This window comes from Thunnus albacares, chromosome 17 (genome assembly GCF_914725855.1).
Source record: "Thunnus albacares chromosome 17, fThuAlb1.1, whole genome shotgun sequence".
Lineage (NCBI taxonomy): Eukaryota > Metazoa > Chordata > Actinopteri > Scombriformes > Scombridae > Thunnus > Thunnus albacares.
The window spans coordinates 3,856,993-3,879,439 of NC_058122.1; the positions used below are offsets into that span (position 1 = coordinate 3,856,993).

A 22,447-nucleotide genomic window follows, 5' to 3' on the forward strand; every position below is an offset into this window, starting at 1 on the left:
TATTGTATTGATATTAAATAGATCCAAATTGATTTTCATGTAGTTACACTATGATCCTACAAGAATCTCCATCACTAACAAAAAATGGTTACATGGTTACACTATAGGCGCGCTTTGTCATAACAAGATGATTTATCACATGTCTCAGTAGCTTGTTACTGTAACAATATTAAGATAAGAGTTATCACGAGCTTCAAGTTTTAAGAAAACATTTCTGTAACATGAGAGCATTCTCATTATGACGAGGGAATATTTCTCCATGTTTAATCAATTTAAAGTGTTGCTGGCAATGTATTTTGGAAATGGATGGATGGTTGTGTTTGCTAGCATTTTTTTAGGTCAGTTATCTCGAAATCGTGTTTTTATATCATTATCTTGACACAACAATATACAGCATTGTGGTGTTCATATTCATTTTTAAGACTTTAAAATTATTTAATTATTTTTGGTAACTCGAGATATCATGCAACTCGAAGCAATATGAGCAGTTTGAGTTAACCAAATCAATTGCTTACCTTCAAAATGTATGTTTCCTCTTTGTGTTACCCCTCTGCACTGTCCTGGAAAACACAAAGAGGATAACAGGCTTTAAAAACTACAGTGTGCACCAATAGTGCAACAACCAAGTGGCTTTCAGCTTTCATACAAAACAGAACAAAGGATGAAATATTATATCAATCAATGTCACATACAATACATGCAATGTATGGATATGTCGCTGGCCACTTCCTACCTTTTGTCAAAATACATCACATTAGCTCCCTCCTAATCTACAGTTCCTAACTGGAAAAAACCTGGAACAGTCCTCTATCAGTGAGGGTTTACGGTTCACATTCATCGCTGTCGGTGGGTTGGTGATGCCGTTAACTCGCCGGTCGATGAATGACAACCGTGTCCTTGCATTGTCATGATTTCTGAATCGCTGCCTTGATCGTCTGTGTTTGGATCTGCCCAGTTGATGAGTTGTTTGTGAAATATCAGTGCTTTTTTAAAAAATGAAATCACTTGTCAAAGAGATCAAGACATAAATAAAGACTTTGGAACAACATATTAAAATTTTTGTGTACTTTGTGATATGTCAAAACAACTGTGCCTGTAAGGAAACCTTACAGGTGGTGAACCAATATAAAATGGGTCATTTCTATATTGAAGTTATTCAAGAGAGATAATAATAGAATAATTGCAGAGTTTTAAACATGAGAGAAATGTGTGAGAATCGGACCAGTGCACAGAAAAGAAGTAAAAAAAGAACAAGAGTAAAACCTGACAAATAAGTGATACAAGGAGACAGTGGGGATGTTTGGTGGAGGAAAAAAGAAAAAGCACATTAGAAGAACACAGCGATTGGAGATGACATAAGGCAACATGGCTCCAAGTTGTGGATGTGTGTGTCTCTGAGTGTGTGTGAGTTTATTGCCTGCAGGGTCTGCAGTGCATCAAGGTCACTGAGCAAGTTTTACAGCATATACAGCCAGTCTTCAGAAACAAAAGAACAACTGCCCTCCTCCATGGACCTGACTTCTGAGTCAGAATCACATGAGTAGGCAAGATATTAGTCCTGGTTAATTTGTACTGACATGAGACACACTGCAATGCTTAAATGCATGTTAAGTGTTAGGTCCAGTCAATCATTATTAAGATAACAACTGATACAAGCAATAAATCAGTCACTTTATGCTATATTACCATTTCTAATCTCACTTCAGTTACTGTTTGTTGTGATGTATGTTAGATGTCATGACCAGCAGCTGTCTGCACCAGCTGTTTGTGAGTTCAAACCTCCATATGGTTTCAAACTCAGTTGGCTAAGTGGAGATTTTTATGAATTACTAAATTAAAAAGGACTGAACTATGCTAGTTTTCGTGTAGAGATTAGTTGTTACTTAATATTTACAAGCAATAACGGCCATATGTAACTGTTGTGTAGCTAAAGGAATCATTTAACAAAACGTTAGCGTCAAAATGCTGTTCAATAATGATGTAAACATTTGTGAAATCACATTTAAAAAAATAACATGGAATTCCATGTTTTGACATTACAAAGCATGCCAACATAATTAGCCCAAATTACCAAATACCATCAGTTAGGTTAGCTTAATCAGATCACAATCATTTCTTGCTTCAAACTAATACTAATGACACACACATTCATGTAAAAACAGATTCATACCCACATTTGAAACGGACTGTCTGGTAAGTGTCTTTTGGACCCTTAAAACTGTTATTTTTGGAACTTTTAAGACATTTAAGTTTTAATGGTGCAATCTTATTTAGTATATCCTTTGTTTGAAACTAGTTAGTACTTAAAGGACCAGTGTGTAGAATTTAGTGGCATCTAGTGGAATGGACTTTGCAGAAATGGAATATAATATTCATAAGGATGTTTTAATTAGTGTATATCCCATGAAAATAAGGATTGCTGTGTTTTCATCACCTGAGAATGAGTTCTTTATATCTGCATAGAGAGTGGGTCCTCTTCAATGGAGGCCGCCATGTTGCGCCACCATGTTTCTACAGTGGCCCAGAATGGACAAACCAAACACTGGCTCTAGAGAGGGCCTTTTGTGGAGCTTTGCATATTTCTGTTAATCTGTGGGTTTTAAAGGACATCTGTGTTTTATTCATTTTAAAACTCAATATAACTGCCAAAAATAATCAATAAATATATGATCACACCAGAATTTGTTCCTGGCAATATAAAAAAGGCTTGACCCACACCATTTATTAAAATAATTACAGTTTACGGAAGATGATTAAACAGGCTTTCTTTTTGATGTCAGTGAAGTGAATAGATAAACAATTAAAAATCTAAATCATTTAAATATTTTATATACTTTCTTTTCATGTCTGGTTAAAAATTTTCAGAGGGGGGTAGGGTTCTGCTGGGTCCATGACTTCAGTACTTATACATCTCTAAGTTTACAGTACCTCAGTCACTGCACTGGCTACAGCCATGGAGGGTGTGTGAAAGAAAAGGGTGTGTGAAATACTTTATTTTCAGCTAGGCAATGAGACCTATTTGCGATCATAAAGCTATGGCATAATGGAGTCTTGTGTCAACCCATAAAAGCTGGTTGATTCATGACAAACTAAATGTAGGCTTGCGGTTAAACTCATTAATCATCCTATTTGTCAGTTAAAGCACCATTAATTGATGCTTTAAAACATTCATTCTTTTGGTCACAAGGGAAAAAGAACAAGCTGTAAACACATTTAACATACCACGCTTTAAAGTTACTGTGGCTAATGTGTTAGCAAACACTTGCCTGTTGTAACATTCATAGCTGCTGAATGCTCCGCTTTGTTCATGGTGAGACTGAACTGAAACAGTAATGTTGTTGGCCGGAAAACCAAAACAATTAGCTTAAAGATGCTAAAATGACAGGAACTGCAGAGTCAGAGAATAATGGGGTGGGTTCTGTGGGTTCATCACTGCAGGTGACCCCTTTGACATTACACATAGTCATTTGATCCATTGCTAATGTAAAAAATATTGATCATTGCAGCTTTAATCGTCAATACCTTTCATTCATCAGACATCAGATTTTCACTGCAATTTTACCAGAGCTAATTCATTCAACCACAAAATCTTCAATTGTATACCTTCAAGTGTTTAAATATTGGACTCTTTCCCCATTCAGCTGTCCACATCTAGGCCCTGCCTTGCATTGTAAGCTGCCACTTTGGACAGTAATATGCTAAACTGCTAAGGCGGACAATACAAGAAGACAGAGATAGAAAAGGAGATACACAATACCACATATTAGCCTTCGGGTCAGGTTTAGGCCTGAGTCACTTCATGTAGGAGGAAGATGGCAGTTTAGATCTTGACCTTTACTCCCCAGGAATTCACTAGCTTGCAAAGCCTGTCGGTTATCTGTAGGACATCTCCAGCAACTGACATCACCGGGACAGGAAAGTGACAGAAGGGATAGAGATAGAGGCAACTGTGAGGATAACTGTGATGGTGATGATGCTGCTCTGTGGTTGAGTCGCAGAGAGAAGAGACAGCAGGAAAAAAACATGTTTCATTCTACAGTACTCTACTTGTAGAAGTTGCCTTGGCTACAAAGTGGGATAAACTGGTATTATTACAGCATCTCTGACTTTTACAGTTTTGGTACATCATTCATGTGCCAGAATGGAATGCAAGAATAGTTCGGAGAGTGGTGGAGAGGATTTGATAAAAGGAAAAAGTGATGAAGAGTAGAACTGCAAGAAAAGGGAAAAAAGGCAAATCAGAGTGTAGACTGAAGAGACGATGAAAATGTGAGAACTGTGTGAGGAGCCAAGGGCCTATAGGCAAAGAAGTAAAGTTGCTGAATAACTCTGGTGCAGCATACTTAGTTGTTACCTCGATGACACCAATACTTTATCATTATTATCAAACCATTACAATTTTTGCACTCACCTTACAAATAGCTACTGAATTTAACTTACTTTGATTTATAATGAATGATTGATCATGGTACATACTGTAGGTTGCTCATCACAACAGAGAGGTAATTATTCTTACACCCAACAACTGTAAAATTTATTCTTTTGAGGTGTTGCTACGTTTAATTTTGGAGTGTGGACAGAGCCAGGCTGTTTCCCGATTCCAGTCTTTATGTTAAGCTAAACTAATCACCACCTGAATCCACTTCCATACTTTATGTGAAGACATGAGATTGAGCTCCTCATTTTATTATTGAAAAGATAGAAAACAGGCGTATTTATATTATTCCTTTAAAACAGTCATAGAAATTGAAGCTCTCAGCCTTGGCACTGCAGAAATGAAAATTAAAGATTTTGTTTACAGGTGAAAAATTGAATGATAAAAAAAACACATTCATAATATGGAGGACCATAAATAACTTCAAATATTCTCAAAATCTGTGAAATATTGTCCAGAATGTCTCAGGGTTCTGATAATGGAAATAATGCAGGAGAAAGTCATTAAAGATACCATTCCAAACATTGTGAACATAGAGAGACCTCTAGTGTTTGATTCATGTTACTATCACTAAATGATACATGTGAACACATGACATAAACATGGTTTCAAACATCTCAATTCAAAAGTGAATAACTCTTTAATTAATATATACAACTATTTAATGCATTGACTAAATAATGGGATAAATGAAACACAAATATTGAGAATATAGTCTTAAATTTCTTAATGCCCGTGCAATGCAAACTGTATGAAGTTTAGGGGTCTGACTCTCCTGAAGACGGAGCTGGAGTATAGGAAGAAAAATGAAAAAAAAAACCATTATTATTTCATTCATTAATTCAGTCTTGCTCATTCATAATAACCAATTAGAATTTACACACGCATCCATCTGTCTAACCACAGACCTGTCACTACAGCCCAAAGGTGGGACCAAGTCATTGTTTTGCAAGTCACTATTAAGTCTTAAGTCTTTGCACTGAAGTCCAAAGTCAAGACAGGCAAATCCCGAGTCAAGTCCCAAGTCCTTAACTTTGAGCTTTGAGTTGTAAACAAGTCATAATGTGCTCTTCACCAAATGTAATGCCATTTCATCAAGAGAGTAATAATATATTAATTTTACACAAATTTTGAATGCTTTTTAAAATTTACATTTATTTGTTAAAACAAGTTTGTTAAAAAAAGTGTGACTGAACTTAATCATAAAAAAAGTTTCATAGCATATAGCACTATTAACCAGTAGCACAACAGAATGAATTTTGTGTTTCTGTCCAGTCTTGTTGTATTTAACTCATCTCATATTGGAACAATGGCTATAACTTTCTTTCCACACATTTGTAAGACATTTTCTGTAAGAATATTCGTCCTTTAAAGTGATATTATATGTTGTTGCATGTTCTATATTTTATGTCTAAATGAAATAAAAAGATAAGTGTAAAAAACAACAACAACAATTGATAGGTTCTAGAAAATAGTTCTGCAGTTACTCATTATGGAGGTATAATCTGAGTGTGTGTGTGTATGTGTGTGAGAGAGAGGGAGAAACATACAAGTTGAATAAACATAACTAATGCATTAACAGTTTAATTCATCCACAGTGTTGTGCTTTTTATCTCAGGGCCCTATGATATATTTGCAAAATACCAAATCAGCCAAAAGTCTGTCAGTCATTTATGCATGATGAGACTGCAGTATGATGCCACCATGGCTGAAAACTCACGCCACTGGAGCACTGGAGGCAGGCACTGCAAAGACCCTGATGATATTAGATTTACTGGTCTTTGTGTAACTTCAAATGTTGAACGAAATTGGAAGTAGTTGCGTCTCTGTCTGTAATTTTTGACTCACACATTTTGCATACTTGCAAGTTGTTTTTTGTTGACCACCGTGTAGTGTTTGTACACTCATTTTTTCCAACTGGCACTCAGTAACATAATGTTAGTCCTTCATTGTTCTCTCCTGCAACTTGATTGGATGCTGTCGGATCGGTTCAAACAAAGTGGATTCTGGGGAATTAAGGGTTGATTTGCTAGGAATGGATAGTGTTAACTTGATTCAGGAAATGAAGGGAAATGAATTGATTCATGGCATACTTTTTAAATAACATACATCTTTGGGCTTGGGGGAAGGTATCAAGTATTTTCAAGTCAAAAGGCTGAAGTCCAAGTGAAGTCATGAGTCATTGGTGTTAAAGTCCAAGTTGAGTTTTTTGTTTTTTTTGCTTTTATCGTCTTTTTTTGATTTTGTCATTTTGAGTCTAAAGTCATCATATTTTTGACTTGAGTCCAAGTTATGTGACTCGAGTCCACACCTTTGGTACAGCCTCCACCCTCCACCTACACACCGAATACACTACTTCTTGTTGTATCGGCGGACAGCAGCCTTGTAAATCTCCCTCAGCAGAGTTGCCTTGTTGTTCTTTATGTTGGCTTTTGCTGTATCCAACAAAAACTCAATCTTCTCCTGGTTGAATGGAAGCTGGAAGGTGGAGAACTGCTTCATCTTTGCTTTGAACTCCTCTGCATCTGGACCAGAATAACAGCACAAAACCCAAATCATTACAAATGAGGAATACATTCCTTTCTTCTGTTAACGATGTAACACATTTGACATTGGATTGTTTTTTTACATTTGTGTCAGGTGTTGTGAGGCTGGGTGTAACAGACCTTTGCAATTCCGTTTGTTGAAGAGCGGCATGTAAATGATAGTTGGCTGCTTGTCTTTTCCCTCAAACACATAGCAGTCTTTTGGCCACTCTTTCTCCCTCAGGATTTTGTCGTCTATCTCTGGGAAAGGCTTCTTCATCTCTGCTGCGTAGTCTCTGGCAAGAGTCAGAATCTGTGCAGAGGACAGTTTCAGATCATTTATTTGATCATTTTTAACACATCAGCTAGTGATATTAGTCGCTCTTGCAGCTCCACTGATATATCTGCAACACACAAGCTCTCTTCAGACACATGCCTCACCTTGAAGGCGTCATCAGCTCCATAATCCAAAGCAATGAGGAGGTCTACGTCTCTCTTTTCTCCCAGGAAAGGAGGGAAGGGCATGTTGAGCATCACACCAGCATCTATCAGCTGTAGGTGCTCCTCAAATCTGATGCAAGATGGCACCACAGCATCTTCAAAGCAACACAAATCACAATATAGCAATTCTTTCCTTTCACTGTTGACTTTTTCTTCTCATTCAATAGTTAATTTTGCCAACTGTCTAGCAAATCACAGGACTGTAAATACAATAAAGACAGTACAGGTACAACTATGTGTTAAGCTTAGTGACAGTAGTTCACCTGGGTATTGGTAGAGGAAGTTTTTCGTTGTTCCCCATTTCCATTTTCCAACCAGTGGGAAGACTTTTTGGATCAACCAAGAGACTGGGAAAACAGAGCACACCCAAATGAAACAATGATGAAGAACTTAAACCTGCATTCATTGATTTTAGTCTACTTTGGGGCAGCGAGACAAGCTGTAAAGACAATATTATCACCTTATAAAGTTGTTATTGTGAAATTGTTAGCAAAAGCTGCCTTTTTACATATCTAGTAGGCAGGGAAAAATCATTAGCATTCATTTGGAGCAATGTTAATGGTTACTTGATGAATGTTAGTGTAATATATAATACTTTCCTTTTTGCTCTCTTTTGGTCTCCTCCAACTCCCAAGAAAAAAAAATCTGGCATTTCAATTGCTAAAAGCTCTGCTAGCTAGTTGCTAACCTTGTCTGCTGGGCACGTCGTGTAAAGTGGGTTTGTCAGTTTATTTATTTTTTGCTGAAAATAGCTTCCTGCTGCTGAAAATGAAGTTAATTAGAGCAGAGTTTGCGGGCTGGAAAAAACAAAAAGATGAGCTAAAAGAGGCCAAAAGGCTTGGTAAGGATGCAGTTCCTTACAGAGTTGGTAATAATTCTGTGTGTTCATCACTGCAATGCACCCCTGCCACATTACACATTCATTTGATCTTTATTTATATAATAACATTAACTAATGCAGCTTTAATCATTCAATCAGAATACCACAGTGAAAACAGATTTTCTCAATGAGCTTCATAATATGAGCAAAATGGTCCAGCATAAACACACAGTTAGAAAGGTTTTGGTTATTTCACATGAGAGACTTCTACATTTCTGTTTTGTTTGCTTCCTAGCTTTTCTCTGTGGATTGAAGTGGGCATGGCTCCTTTGGAAACCAGTCAGACTTTAGCAACTTTTCAAAACATGATGACAGCTGTGTGGTTGTTTTCTTATGTTGCTAGTACTGTCAGTTATATCTGATCAAACTACACCCATACAGTCCTGACGAAACAGAGTAGCTGAACTTTTGAGTTTTAAACTCTTGATGAATAATAACTAAAGATGTTTTTCCCCCAAATTTTATCTTTGATCCTTGCTTATATGGTAATCAATATTTAATGTTATCGAGAAATTCTAGTTTTCAGGGGCTTTAGAATAAAAGACTCCTGCAGTAATGATTATCCAAAAAGACAGTATTGCTGGAGAATCTCAGCACTTGGAACATATTTAGGATAAAAGCCAAGAGTATTATTAAATATGCTGGATATACATTCGTAGACCATTATTTTGAAATGTAACAAGTACATAATATTGCCAAGCATAAATTGTAAATATGAGTATGTACAATACATTTTTGCACCTTTCACTTTACTGTACTGTGTACATTGCTCAATTACAATATTAGTTAAATTTAAATCATTATAGGTATTTACAGTTTCAGATCATTTCCATTATAAGCATTTGTGCAGCTACTATACTGAGCCACTGTTATTGTTGGTGGTGACATCTGTTTTTGGAATTTTCTGGTTAGATTTTTTGTGGGACAGATGTTAAAAAAGCAACTGCATTGGACAACAGGTAGCAGCACCCATATTTAAAGTCTCCCTCCATTCAAAAATGTTTCTCTTGTTCCTTCAGTTGGACGTTTGAGCTTCACTTTGCAGAATGATATATGTGCAGAGTTTGTTTCCACATTCATCTGCTGAAAGTAGAAAGTTTCTCTTTGCTCTCTGAAAATCTGATTTTTAGGGGTGGACCTATGAGCAGGATTTGTGACATCACAACTAGTTTTGAAGGCAATCCTGGTCCAATATTCAACTTACACAAATGTGATGTGGACATCACCTCCAGTAAACATACACTGAGAATGGACTTTACAGTAAAGTAGGAAACATCTTGTCTCTGGCAGTTAAACCTCTGAAATTAAATATATTAACATTTATAGATTCCGGATTTTTGATGAGGGAGAAGGAGTGGGTGTCATTTTAAGGATTTTAATGTGCTAATAATATTTTTTTTGTGTGGAAAAACCATATTAGACACACATTATTGTTCCAATCAGTTTTGAGTATTTTTGTATGTCTTAATACGTGTCTGAAGGGGATCTTTAAATAACTTTATGACTCTGGTACAGACCGCTCTCTTTGACAGGTCCTTCATTCAGACTCTGGCTCCAAGTCTTGAAAGGTTCCAACATTTTCTGATGCCACTGTTCAAGGATCCACTTTTGTTCTTCTGGGCTCTTCTTTTTAAATGACGCAGTAGGGTTGAAATTTAGACTTTCTGGAAAACAAGAAGAACATTTGTCACTGAGTGAACATTGTGATCACCCAGCAAACCTTTGCTGGATGTAAAGTTTCAGATGAATTATTGTCATCATCACTATTATTAGTGCCTTTCAGTGTTTTCTGCAGGTTGTCCAGGTCAGATAGAACAGCGGGATCCTTTGTGTTTTTTCTGATCAGCTCAGTTAACTTCAAAAGACTGTGGTAGCCACGCATGTAACGGTCCAAGACGTCCCAGAAACTGCTGACTTGCTGTGGTACTGATACATAAAAACCAAAATCAAACATACATGCCTACACATAACATGCACTATCCGTATGCATATTACAAGCTACTTTCATATAAACCTGGTACCTTCAGTCCAGAGAAATATCAAATCCAATATGTTGTTTTCATCAGAAGCTGCAGTCCCCACCAGACCTGAGTACACACACAGTCAATATTGTCCTCTGCTGCTCATTCAAAGGTGTGTCTACTTTTTATCCATCAAAAGACAAATAATGATTTTTACCTTTCAGCCTGTCAGGCATATGGTTTACCAGACTCTGTTCATCTGCCATAGCGCTGCCCACTAAACCTGCATGACAAAACACACACATACAGGACACACACTTTAAATTCAAATGACTTTGATGCAGTAGTGGAAAAGATACCCTGACTGACTGAGTCAAGCTCCAAAAATGCTGGATCCTACACTTCCCATAATGGAACTCGTTAGCATTTTTTGTATTGTATTTTTTTTTTTAGACCTTGCCTGTCTGATAAATGGCCATGTCTTTCAGAGTGAGCTTGTAATTCAAGGTTTATGTTATAAATGTATAGTCTCCAAACCCAAACTAAGATAATCCCAATGACATCATCAGTGTTACTCTTTAAAAAGCTTCCTATGAGCCATGAGTGACATTTATACAATTGTATTCATGGACTGAATAGTACGCGTCATGACAAGTGAACCTCTGTAATGTTGCGCTCTAGAGACAACAGTATGGGCTACTATGGCCTTATTAGGCTTCCGTACATGGACAGATTTCCTTGTTTTAAGAAGGATCTTATTATTGTATTTCTATCAGACAAACAAGCTGGACGCACCTTGCAACTTGACCATGTCAATTCCTGGCCTTTTACCACTGGGATCTGCTTCTTGGATTCTGCTCTCCAGGTGAGACGTGTTAATGAACAGACCCAAATCTGTGAATCCAGCCTCATGGGGGGTCATCTCAAACCATTTACCTGAGCCAAATCCAGAGACAGAGGCAGAAACTGAAATCCTGATTTGTGATGAGTCGTGAATATGTTTATCTGCATGGTTGTGTATGTTTAGTACCTTTCTCAGGGCCATACTGCAGGCAGTTCTTGTTCACTGCGTTGTAGATGGGATAGGGATTGATGGCGTTTATGCCATCCTCAGAAAGACTTTTAATATCCAACTGGCAAGAAAGCATTAGATCAATGAACTGTGAAACAAGGAACTATGATGTTTTGTCTGTAGTGTTTATCAAAACTGAACTACTCATAAATATTACATGAAGTTAGGACATATTGATTTTGAAACATAATTTTAAAAATCCATATGGCCGATCTGCATTTACACTTATAGGCTCATTAATTCAACATGATGTGGAAGACCTGATGTTAAAACCTCATTATTCTAAGCTCACCCAAAGCACTATTGATATTTTCATCAACAGCTTGATTCTCCGCACATTATGGCATTGATCACTGCCGTGACATAACCCTGTGATCTGCTTCAATTCTAACAGCCTAAGAGTGACCTAAGTGCAACACACATACCGGCACTTACAGCTGGTCAATTAGGTTGCAAAGCTTATGTCATTTGGTCATTTGATGTGCATCAATGGATGCCCCCTTAAGACATCTTATAGACAGAAGAAGTAGTCCAGTAGCAAATGTGATGAAATTGTATAGTGTGTTTTTGCCTTAAAAAAACCTGGGCTTTAAATCTGGAATATTTTTCAGTAGGTGATGGCACTATTGCTGCTGTTTTAACATAGGTTGCAGTTATCATTCTTTTCAGTGCAACCAATGTCTTTTTTTTAAAGATTTTTTTGGCATTTTGCCTTTAGTGGACAGTGGGCATAAAGAGGCAGTCAGGAAACATGCACATTAACCATTTGGCTACCAGGGCGCTCCTTGTGTAACCAATGTCTATGGAAAACTCAACTTTGCACAGTGGGTTTTCATCATTCAACATTATCTTGTTAGAAATTATACTTTTAATATTGCAGTCTTCACTTCCTCAGCAAAGACACACTCTGTTTGGCAATACTTAAAGCTGAATGTATCAGTAGTTTTATACTACCACCGAATTAAACTATGTCTAATGTGAAAGGTACCGCTTCATAGTGACAAACTAGAGAATTATCACCTGACTCTGTAGTTCCCCTCAGCACTATGCAGCTTTCTGGCTTCTTTTTCATCATTGTTTTGGCCTGCAACTTTAATGTTTTGGTTCACTCTTACCAACCTCATTTCCAGCTGCTGTTTTCAGAAAAAGCTTTGACAAACCCATAGTACGCACCCTGCACAGCACCAAACCACAGAGAGACAAAATTAGCGTCTAGCTGGTTTGCCATGGCAGCTTTATAAAATTCAGTATGTCATTGTTTTGTTTAAAGCTTGCTCCTCTGTTCCCATATGGGAAAAAAAATCAAAAGGAAAAAACAAAACAAAACAACCCAAATCAATAAATGCAGCTCTTACTTCACATAAAATACTGAATATATTTTAAGAAAGCTACAGAGACCAAGGATTGTTAAAGTTAAATGATTTTTGAGTTACCAAGCATTCCTTGGAACTAAGAATGAGTGTCAAATACAATTGGAATATTGAATAAATCAAAATTTAATAATTGAATAAAATTGAATCAATTCAATAAATCCTAAATCAAATGTCTTGTGTTGTGTGTTGTCTTGTGTTTTCCACATTGGGGACATTGGGGAATTAACTAACTATACAATAATATGATATGATTTAATATTATTATGTTATAAGCAACAAAACTATGATATACTTCATCTGTCCCCCTTTTCTCCTTCTGGGACCAGTAGAGTAGAATGGCACAAATTGCAGTATTGAAGTATGTCAACAAAGCATTGGTCAGTCCTGTTGCTTTCTCTCAGCTTCCATCTCGTAAGTTTACACTGTACCTGTTTCATGATCCCAGCAGAGGTCATGATCCCCCAGATATCAGTGAGAGAGAAGTGCTCCTCCTGGGACCTCTCAGTCAGCCAGGCCAGAGCCTCCTTCAGCCCGACCCCAGGACCTGACAGCCTGGATACTGCTCTGTCCATGTTAGCGCTCCACTGAGGGTCACTGTACAGGGAAGACATGGACCTAAGGGAGAAAGAGAGACACAACTAAATATTTAGTTACTTTAGACTGACAATGACCTAGAAAGAGAAAAATGTGTCTGTTCTGAGCTTCCTTACATTTGACATTTATCTCTTTTTATTTTGTATATATATATATATATATATATATATATATATATATTCTTGTTTTAAAATATACATTCTGTTTTAAAATATATATTCTTATATATATTCCTGTTTTTAAACTAGCCATATATACATGGGGTCTTAATTATGCATTTGATGGCTACATATGTGATATCATGCTAAAAGACTGAGCCTAATGCTACATATCCTATCCAAAAAATCAGCATCCTTGCTAGTTGAAGTTCCATGCAGAAGATATGGTACAAATGCAGTGTAGAGCTGCAGTCCTTGTATTTTAAGAATGAGAAGGAAACATATCAAGATCACACACACTCAGAAAAGCAAGGTTAGATTTATGCTTCATTTTGTACTTTCAAACAGTATGTTTCACTTTTAATTTAATCAGAAAAAATGGCCAAGGACAAGTACTAATCACTGTTGGCTGGGATTGCAGGAGTGTAAACTTTTCCAAGTCCAAAAAAAAAAAAATCCATATTAATACACAGTACATGTGCCTCTGTCATTTTTACTTCAAGTAAAGATGGGTTAGGTTACTACTGTAAGCTGGTTAGGCAGACATGCTAATATTTTTTGGTTTCGTAAAGGCTGTAAATTGACACCACACTCGAAATTCTTTAAATTTATAGCACCGGTCTTACTACAACTCAAACTTCAACAGTAGGTGTTACTGGAGCATTTTAGCAAATCCTAGATTCAGCAACCAATTCTTTCTCACCTTTAGCTATGAGGTGCGATAGACGGGTTCAAGAGCGATGTTTCCGAATATAATAACCAAAGTGCGTCTGTGCTGTGCAGCAGTCAAACAGTAGGAATTTCATGCTAACGTTATTGTGTGAGGACAGCTTGTACTCTGTATTAACGTTATCATTGCTACTATAGCTGCCTTTTCTCACTGGAATGTGTGTCATGTTAGCCAGCCACATTAAAGGTGGGTGTTTGGTAAAAAGAAAAAAAAGGTTTTTGATATGCAAGGATGAGTATCGCATACATATTTACCTCTAAACAGTAATTTAACTGGTTTCCAGTGAGTGGCTTTATTTCTAAATGCTGAAAATGTCCTTAAGCTATCATGACATTTTGGCAATGTCTTTTCTACCTTGCTGTGTGCACATCCTTGATTGTTTGTTAATGGAAAATCCATTTTATATGCTCTTCTCACTGAACCACCAAAAGACCTCATATAGAAGCAGAATTGAGTTGGGCTATGCTGATGTTTCACATTTCAAATTTTCCAAGGAGGTGAACATATGAATCAGTTATGTGTCACTGTGCATGCAAGTGTTTACCAGGCAGAGCCAGAAATTCCTCCCAGGTAGAGCAGAGTACCCAGTATATCTTCCTTTTCCATCTGATAGAGGGAACCCAGCAGAGACACAGCTGCCCTCTGACCTCCGCCTGACCCCAACATTGCGATGTGGGGGACCGAATCCTGGGGACAGAAAGAGAGAGAGAGAGAGAGATGGGAGATAGCATTAACAGAAAAAGTAAACAGTGATATTAATGCAGACATGAAGAACACCAATATTAAAGCAGATCATCGAGAATGGAAGAATGGAAGAGGTAAGACAATATTTCCCAGAAATACCCTTGCTATCACCTGTGTGCTGTACGTTGTGGATCCACCTGTAGTTGCTGCAGAGAGACTGAGGTCCATTGTTGCCGAAAACCATTACCTAACCCCAACCATCTTCACATTAACCTACACATAACCACTTGAAATCTTATGGCTGAACCAATTTTTGTCTTTTTGGCCGAGCGCAAAGCTTCAACCCATAACAGCGGTAGGATAACTGTTGTTACAGCTGCTGTTCATTTGTTAAGAAATAGAAGAGTAAGAGCTGATATGTGATGATAATGTGATGATGTGATATCCCCCTTTATCTGCTATTGTTCAAAAAGTTTATCTTTGTTTGTACAGGAAGAACAGAATCTTCCAGTGCAAACATATAAAGAACAGACACCAGAAGGCCACCAGTCTTATCAGTAACAGTCCAGTTTATTCTGTTTTTTGCCACTATAGCAGTTTAGCACAAGGGAAACCCATGTTGGTTGGTCCAACATTTTGGTCTTGACAAATAGTAGATTAATTTAATTCATTACAGGTCACCAGAGGAAATATGAAAATGACTTTGGTGATCCCCTGCCTTGTCCTATAACACAACCATCAGGTCAAAATTTTAATTTGTCCAATACTTTGTTTCAAGCATTCCCATCAGCCTCAGCTGTAGTTTGTGTTTAGTGCTAATTATCAAACATTAGCATGCTAACATACTAAGCTAAGTTGGTGAACATGGTCAACATTACCTGCTAAGCATCAGCATGTTAAGGTTTTCATGTTAGCATGCAGCCATTGACGTACAGACATTAGCATAGTCTGTACAAGTACAACCTCATAGAGCTGCTAACATGGCTGAGGAAAAAATGAATAGATGTTAAAACTGAACATCAAGTAATTATTTCCCTTCACTACATTACATTTACATATGTAGTTAAGAGTAACATCGCCTCAGTCATACCAGTGTACACTTGATTCCCAGCCTGTTGAGTGACTTCAGAACTACTTCTTTCCTCTCCAGGATAATCTCTTTCTCCCCAGTGGACAACGACTGGGACTGACGTACATAATGCTGCAACACACACAGTATCATATGGTGAACATGTACAGTAGGAGGCACAATTGAAAGGACTGAAAGTCCTTTTATACCCTATGATATTAAGTAAGCTGTTCTGCTAACAAATAATGTTGCAATTAAAGATTGATGTTACACAGACACACATTTTCATACAGCTGGTTGGATATAAAAACACACATACCGAATTGCATCAATAAATAATTCCTGTTCCTGGTGTGAGACCTTTGGATGTCAGATTTGATGAGTTTCTCCTCCATTTTTTTGATGATAAAAGTCTTTTTTTTTGTTTGATAAATTTCATGACTGCAGGGACCTATGAAAGCCACACTGAATCATTTTGAAATATGCTTGGCTCCCAATCAGAGAATAATCCTAACATACAAGATGCTCCCTCCCAGAAATGGCTTTGTTGAGTCTTTGATGATGAACACAGACCAGAGCTTTTGGAAATAAAAGTATGCTCTAAATAATAGATTTCCTAACAGCATCACAACTCAAAAGGCCTATTTCAGCTGAGTGCATTCATGACAAACATGTTTTCAATGTGGGTGCATCCCAGAAGAACACTGCATTTACTTAATTTAGATTCTTTACTTAAACATTTCCTTCAACCTCTTACCTTGAGAGTGAATGTTGAATCCCTCTCCATGTTGGGTGCAGGTGTTGGCATCCACGCCTCACTTAGCACTTCTTCCATCTCTGGAGTGATTGTTGACATGTTCCACTTATTGTCCACAGGTTGTCCCATAAGTCCTAACATCATGACAAAAGCACACACCAACCCAGCAACCCAGCTGGCATTTCTGCACGGCATGGCTGGAAGTGGGAGATCTATAAGAGGAAACAGAAAATGGGAAAGTTCACAAAGCTTAAGATTTCAGCACCCATCCATTTTATATCCCTCTACCATGCATATTCATGACTAACTAGCATATCATATCAGAATATCATACAGTAACAGAACCAAGAGAACATGTGACACACACACAACACAGAGTACACCGTGCACATCTAAATGTCCTTCATATCACACTAACAGTGCATCACAAGAGGACAGTAAACATTAACAACATACAACAAATTCAGTTCCCATGGAGACCGAGTAAAGAAATAGTCAATGTGGGAAACACAATTATTTGCTTTCTTGCTGACAGTTAGAGGAGACTGATATTAATATCACATCTGTACACTAAATATGAAGATGCAGTATAGCTGGTTGTCTTAGCACAGTGAAGCAGTCTGTCCAAAAGTAACAAAATTAGTCTACTATCTTTAAAGCTCAGTAACAAACATGTTATATCTTGTTTGATTAACACCTACAAAAGCTGAAATGTAAAAACAAGGGATGGTTTTATGGGGGTAATGTGCCAGACTAGGGCAGGAAGCAGTTACTTCCCATGTCTGAAATCACTCCCTATTTACTATATAGGGCCCTATATCTACCCTGTGCCATTTTATTTGAGTGTCGAATTGAGTGTGTAAATTTCTCCAGTGTATAGTTCTGTCAAATATTCAACAATAAATTTAAAAAGTAGTGTCCATGGCATGTACACTACTTTCTTGTGCCGCATTTTATAGATGCAAAAATGACTGTTGTGCTGATGATGATTAGTGCGTGTCCGAAATCTCAACTTACTGGTCACTACTGAGTAAACTATTGATTATCTCTTATATGGGGAGTAGTGAATGATTGAGTCTAGCCTGATATTGAATTAGAGGTGTACGGACAAATCTTGTTCAACAAATCTTTGAGTGAACTGACTATACTGAATCACCACGCTGTCACTGACTGAGTCAGTAGCTTTTGGCAGTGGAGCTCCTCACTGGTGATTAACAATACATTACTCCCTTGTTAAAGCGTATTAGATAAGACCGTGAAAACTACAAAAATAACCATAATCTGATATCTCTGTTGTAAATAATAGGCTGCTGAGCTATTTATCTTATGTCTAGTGCTTGTATAGGCTAGTTTTATACTGAACTGAGCAAGACAACTTGGACTAACAACAGATTGAGTGTACCACTGAAGTGAAGACAGAATCAGTGCTGGATATCAGGCCATGTTCAGTGATTCGTTCACTGAATGTACACAGTGAACATGAGCCCTGAGTGATAAACAGTCGCTCAAGTCCACACTTCTCCCCCTCATGTCTTGAAGTCTCGAAATAGAAAGAAGAACCAAATATTTTGTTTTATAATCAGGTGTATATGTACTGTACATAATAGGGCAGGACTTTGTTATAGCAGCTTTCAGTTTGCAAGCAGTATCTTTATCCAACTAAATTCTCAGCTCACTGGCGAACTGAACTGAATGTTCGGCTGTATTTCAGTTCAGTTAGGGGGACTGCGCAGTCGAAGCTCTGGTCAAGCACTGAATGATTCGGTGAACAAATCTTTTTAATGAACTGATTCTAATGATTCTGTACATTGAAAAGAACTGCTTTGCCCATCACTACATTGATGTGACTGTTTAGCTTAAAGTCACTGAACTATGGGACACTGCTGAGCAACCCATGGAATAGGATGTGTGTTTATTATGGCCATTAAAAACCCATAAACTTGTGTTACAGCCCAACAACAGAGACCTAGTCCGCAGGCAACGACCACGGCTACAGGTATCTCGACTCTGCCCCATGGCTCTACCTCGCTGAAAGCAGGACTGCAAGTTATCAACACGGAGGCATAGAAGCTAGAATTATTAACCTCTTTGAGACAGGACACTGCAGAGAATATTTTGCCCAAACTCCACGTGGCATTGAGGGATGATTAGTCCAGAATCAGAGATGACCAACAATCAATGAAAACACAACTCGCAAATGATAAAGCTGTTTTGGATGCTGAGTTGGCCCCACTCAAAGGTACTGTTGGGGGAAATAGAGGAGTCATTTTCTGCCTGTATGGACGACATTGTTGAGCTGAAGATCAAGTACAAGCTATTAGCTGATGAGTTTTCTAATTGGATTATAAATGTGAGGCCCTTGAATCCAGATCATGCCACAACAACATAAGAATAGTGGAAGTTCCTGAGGAGACAGTCGTCACTGTGACACTCTGGACAAAGAGCCGTTGCTAGACCGGGTGCACAGAACTGTCCAGCCGAAGGCCGGTGAGCAACTACAACCTATCATCACCAGGTTCCATTACTACAACGAATGTGCAAATGTTTTACGTTGTGCAAGAGAGGTTCAACAGATTGATACCAGGGATATGAGCATTTCCATTTTTCCTTAATTAAAATGATTCATTTCACATCTTTACTATCCAGACATTGCCTACTCCTACAATGGAAATCTCCTAACCCTCCATCTGTTTTACAGTAGCTCAGAGACACTGTGTTTTTTTCTCAAACTTGATAAAATTAAATATACAATGAGAGGATATACTGAGAAGTTTTTTTCACAAATGGCAACCTTTTTATCATACTTTACAGACTTGCAGGTCCTGCCAGACTAAGGGCTGGTCAGTTAAATTCTGTTGTGTGTATGTGTACTCTTCACTCTAAGTGAACCAGGGTGGGGTGTGTGAATGTTGGTGTGTTTGGGTTCTTGGGGTTTTGTACTTTTGTTCTTTTTTAAAAATTTCTTTTTCTCTTTGATGTGTACAATCTCTGCGCTTCCCTTCCCTGTACACTCGGACAGTTGTAACAGTGGAGTGACTGTATTTAAATCAATTTTGCAACCTGTACATATTTCATAAAACCACTTAAATACATTGTTTCACTAGTTGACACGTTGAAGTTTATAATATAGTAGATGGACTATTCCAGTGTAAACGGTTTTTGACTTATTAGGAAAATTGCAAAAAGTGTTACAACTGTCCCTGGTCCCCCCTGCTTTCTGGCACACATATGTAAACACCGACACAGAAAGTCAAAGCTGTCCAGCGGCTGTCCAGCCAAGCTGAGCCGCATTTAGTGTCTCAGACAGACAGCTCATCTCCGCCTCCTCCACAGACTAATTTAGGCAGGAAAACCTTCTGTCAGTTTTCGGTGACCGACTGAAATCAAGAAAATGGTCACTGATGACTGACGGCAGGCTTTCCTGCCTGAATCAGCTATTAGTTATAGTGATAGTTAAACTACCTGATATTAAAACATATCTTTGTATCTTCATTTACTAGAGTATACAATTCCCAAAAACCAATCATTTTTCCCTCCATGAGACCATCTGTGTACATACAGCAAACCTGGTAGCTTTACTGTATATAATATTCTTGATATGTTAACACATTATTTATCTCAAGATCACTTTGAAGTATAGACAGCCCATAATGTCCTCTTTGTGACACCCAGGAACGGGTCCACAATCGTTATGTCTTTCTGTCTTTCTATTCGGAACACAAGACCATCAGCATCACACACAGTGCACATAGTCAAGCTAACTTGTAGGCTACTGTTTAAGACAGATAAAGCATGTTTTCAAAGTTAAATGTTTACATGATGTTATTCAATACATTCTGTTATCACAAAATATGTGACTAAAAACCAAGCCATGTTTGCACAGTTAAATGTTTACTATGTTTTCTTTATTTTTTATGTTAATAAACTATACTCTCTAGTTTAACTAATGAACCCTCTGCTTTCTTCAGGCTTATTCATTATCAGGATGCTCTTCAAACTGGCAGCATTATCAAATTGTGATTGGCCACCGCAGCCTCAGCCGCAGTGACGCCGGGTTGCGTTTCTCCAAAAGTTACTCTGGCTCAACTTTCCGGCCGCAGTCCGCCGTTGCGCCAAATTGCCCGGAGCCGAAACGCTCTACCCCCATTCAGATGAATGGGAGGACCGGCGTTTTCACCGCACCGCCTGCTTTGGTCGTTCCATCCGAGTGTGTCATCATTCAGCGGTAGCACCTGATAGCACCACTAGTAGAGCCAGGGATACCAAGCCGTGACACACCGTGTATGTATGTAAGTTACTGTTTCCTGTTGTCATTAAGCTGTCGCTTCTCTTTTTCGACTTTTTCTTGTTGCTCAACAACATACAGGAACTCCTCGGCTGCATTCAGACTGAAAACAGCGCTGTATATTATAATACAAGGGGCTGTGTTGGTGGGGGCGTGTTGTTTAAAGTGCCGGTGGATGAAATATGATCCAGCAGTCCGGCTGGAGAAACAGGTTATTGCGTTTAAAGACTGATCAGAAAAACACCGCACAGCAGTTTGTAATATTCACAGACTGGAATTTACAGCTCTGGAAAGGTATCATGCTGCAACCCTGTTAACTAGTGTGCCCATGTGACATGTCTGAGTCCGCGGGCCTCCGAAAAAAGTATGAATGGAATCACGTGCGCGTCCGCGTGCAAGTCCATGAATTGGCCAGTGACAGCACACAGTGTCACTGAGCGAACGATGAGACAGTAAGTACTCAAAACAAAGCACGATGTTCAGTTAAAAAGACTTTGAATTTACTTATTTTAATGAAACAATAAAAGTCAAAATAAATGCTTAAAAGAATAAATTTAATAAAAGATAATTTTATCTAAACATTTGACCTTTTTTTTTAAATTATTTTTTAAATCAAATTGGAATCTAAACTGGGAATCGATAAGAACCGTAATTGATCAGCAGAATCAGAATCGATAAAATTCAAACAATACCTAACCAAGTGCCCTTTGTATTGTATTGCCCCTTGTACTTTGTATTCCATGGCAATATTCAGCTTTAGTTAAAAAACCCCCCAAAAAAGTCAACCATTAATGGACATCTCAACCAAATGTAGAAATTATCTAAAAAAATCTTTTGGTTTGGGACTCTCTTTGGGACTGAGATGTTTGTTGATGACATTGTTACATGTAAATTACAACAAGTCACAACCCATAGATAACACAAAACAAAGATCTTTTGAAGATTAAAAAACAGAAGACAAAAGGAATCTAAGTTATAACTCGAGGTACTAACTCAAACTGAGTGCCCACTCTACCAGATACATCATGGATTATCATGGAATGGAGACTGCACATTTACTAGAGACTTCATACTCACCTTGATCTTTCTCAAGGCCCAGAGGTTCATGAGAGTACATAGACATTGGTTGATTGGTTTGTTCTAAGAAACCTATGTTTGCCTTGATGACGGCTTTGCACACTCTTGGTTTAGGTCGAGGGATTGTAGAGGCGGAGTCATCTAATGCAGCACTCCATCACTCTCCTTCTTGGTCAAATAGCCCTTACATAGCCTGGAAGTGTGTTTTGGATCATTGTCCTTTTGAAAAACAAATGATGGTCCCACTAAGTGCAAACCAGATGGCATGGTGTGTCGTTGCAGAATGTTATAGCCATGCTGGTTCAGTGTGCCTTGAATTCTGAATAAATCGCCAACAGTGTCACCA

At 38.0% G+C, this 22,447-nt stretch overlaps 1 protein-coding gene across 1 annotated transcript; it reads right to left on the reverse strand.

Moving 5' to 3' along the window:
* Nucleotides 1-4,776: 4,776 nt before the first annotated feature.
* Nucleotides 4,777-22,147, reverse strand: LOC122966806 (cytosolic phospholipase A2 gamma-like). Its single transcript, XM_044331137.1, has 16 exons — nucleotides 22,102-22,147; nucleotides 16,740-16,951; nucleotides 16,004-16,114; nucleotides 14,774-14,916; nucleotides 13,176-13,362; nucleotides 11,333-11,435; nucleotides 11,098-11,238; nucleotides 10,520-10,585; nucleotides 10,363-10,428; nucleotides 10,118-10,267; nucleotides 9,859-10,005; nucleotides 7,725-7,808; nucleotides 7,402-7,556; nucleotides 7,102-7,273; nucleotides 6,792-6,960; nucleotides 4,777-5,222 (listed from the first exon to the last, which is right to left on the reverse strand). The coding sequence occupies exons 1-16, from the start codon at nucleotides 22,145-22,147 to the stop codon at nucleotides 5,162-5,164; spliced, it is 2,013 nt and encodes a 670-aa protein (XP_044187072.1). The 3' UTR covers nucleotides 4,777-5,161.
* Between the last annotated feature and the right edge of the window lie 300 nt (nucleotides 22,148-22,447).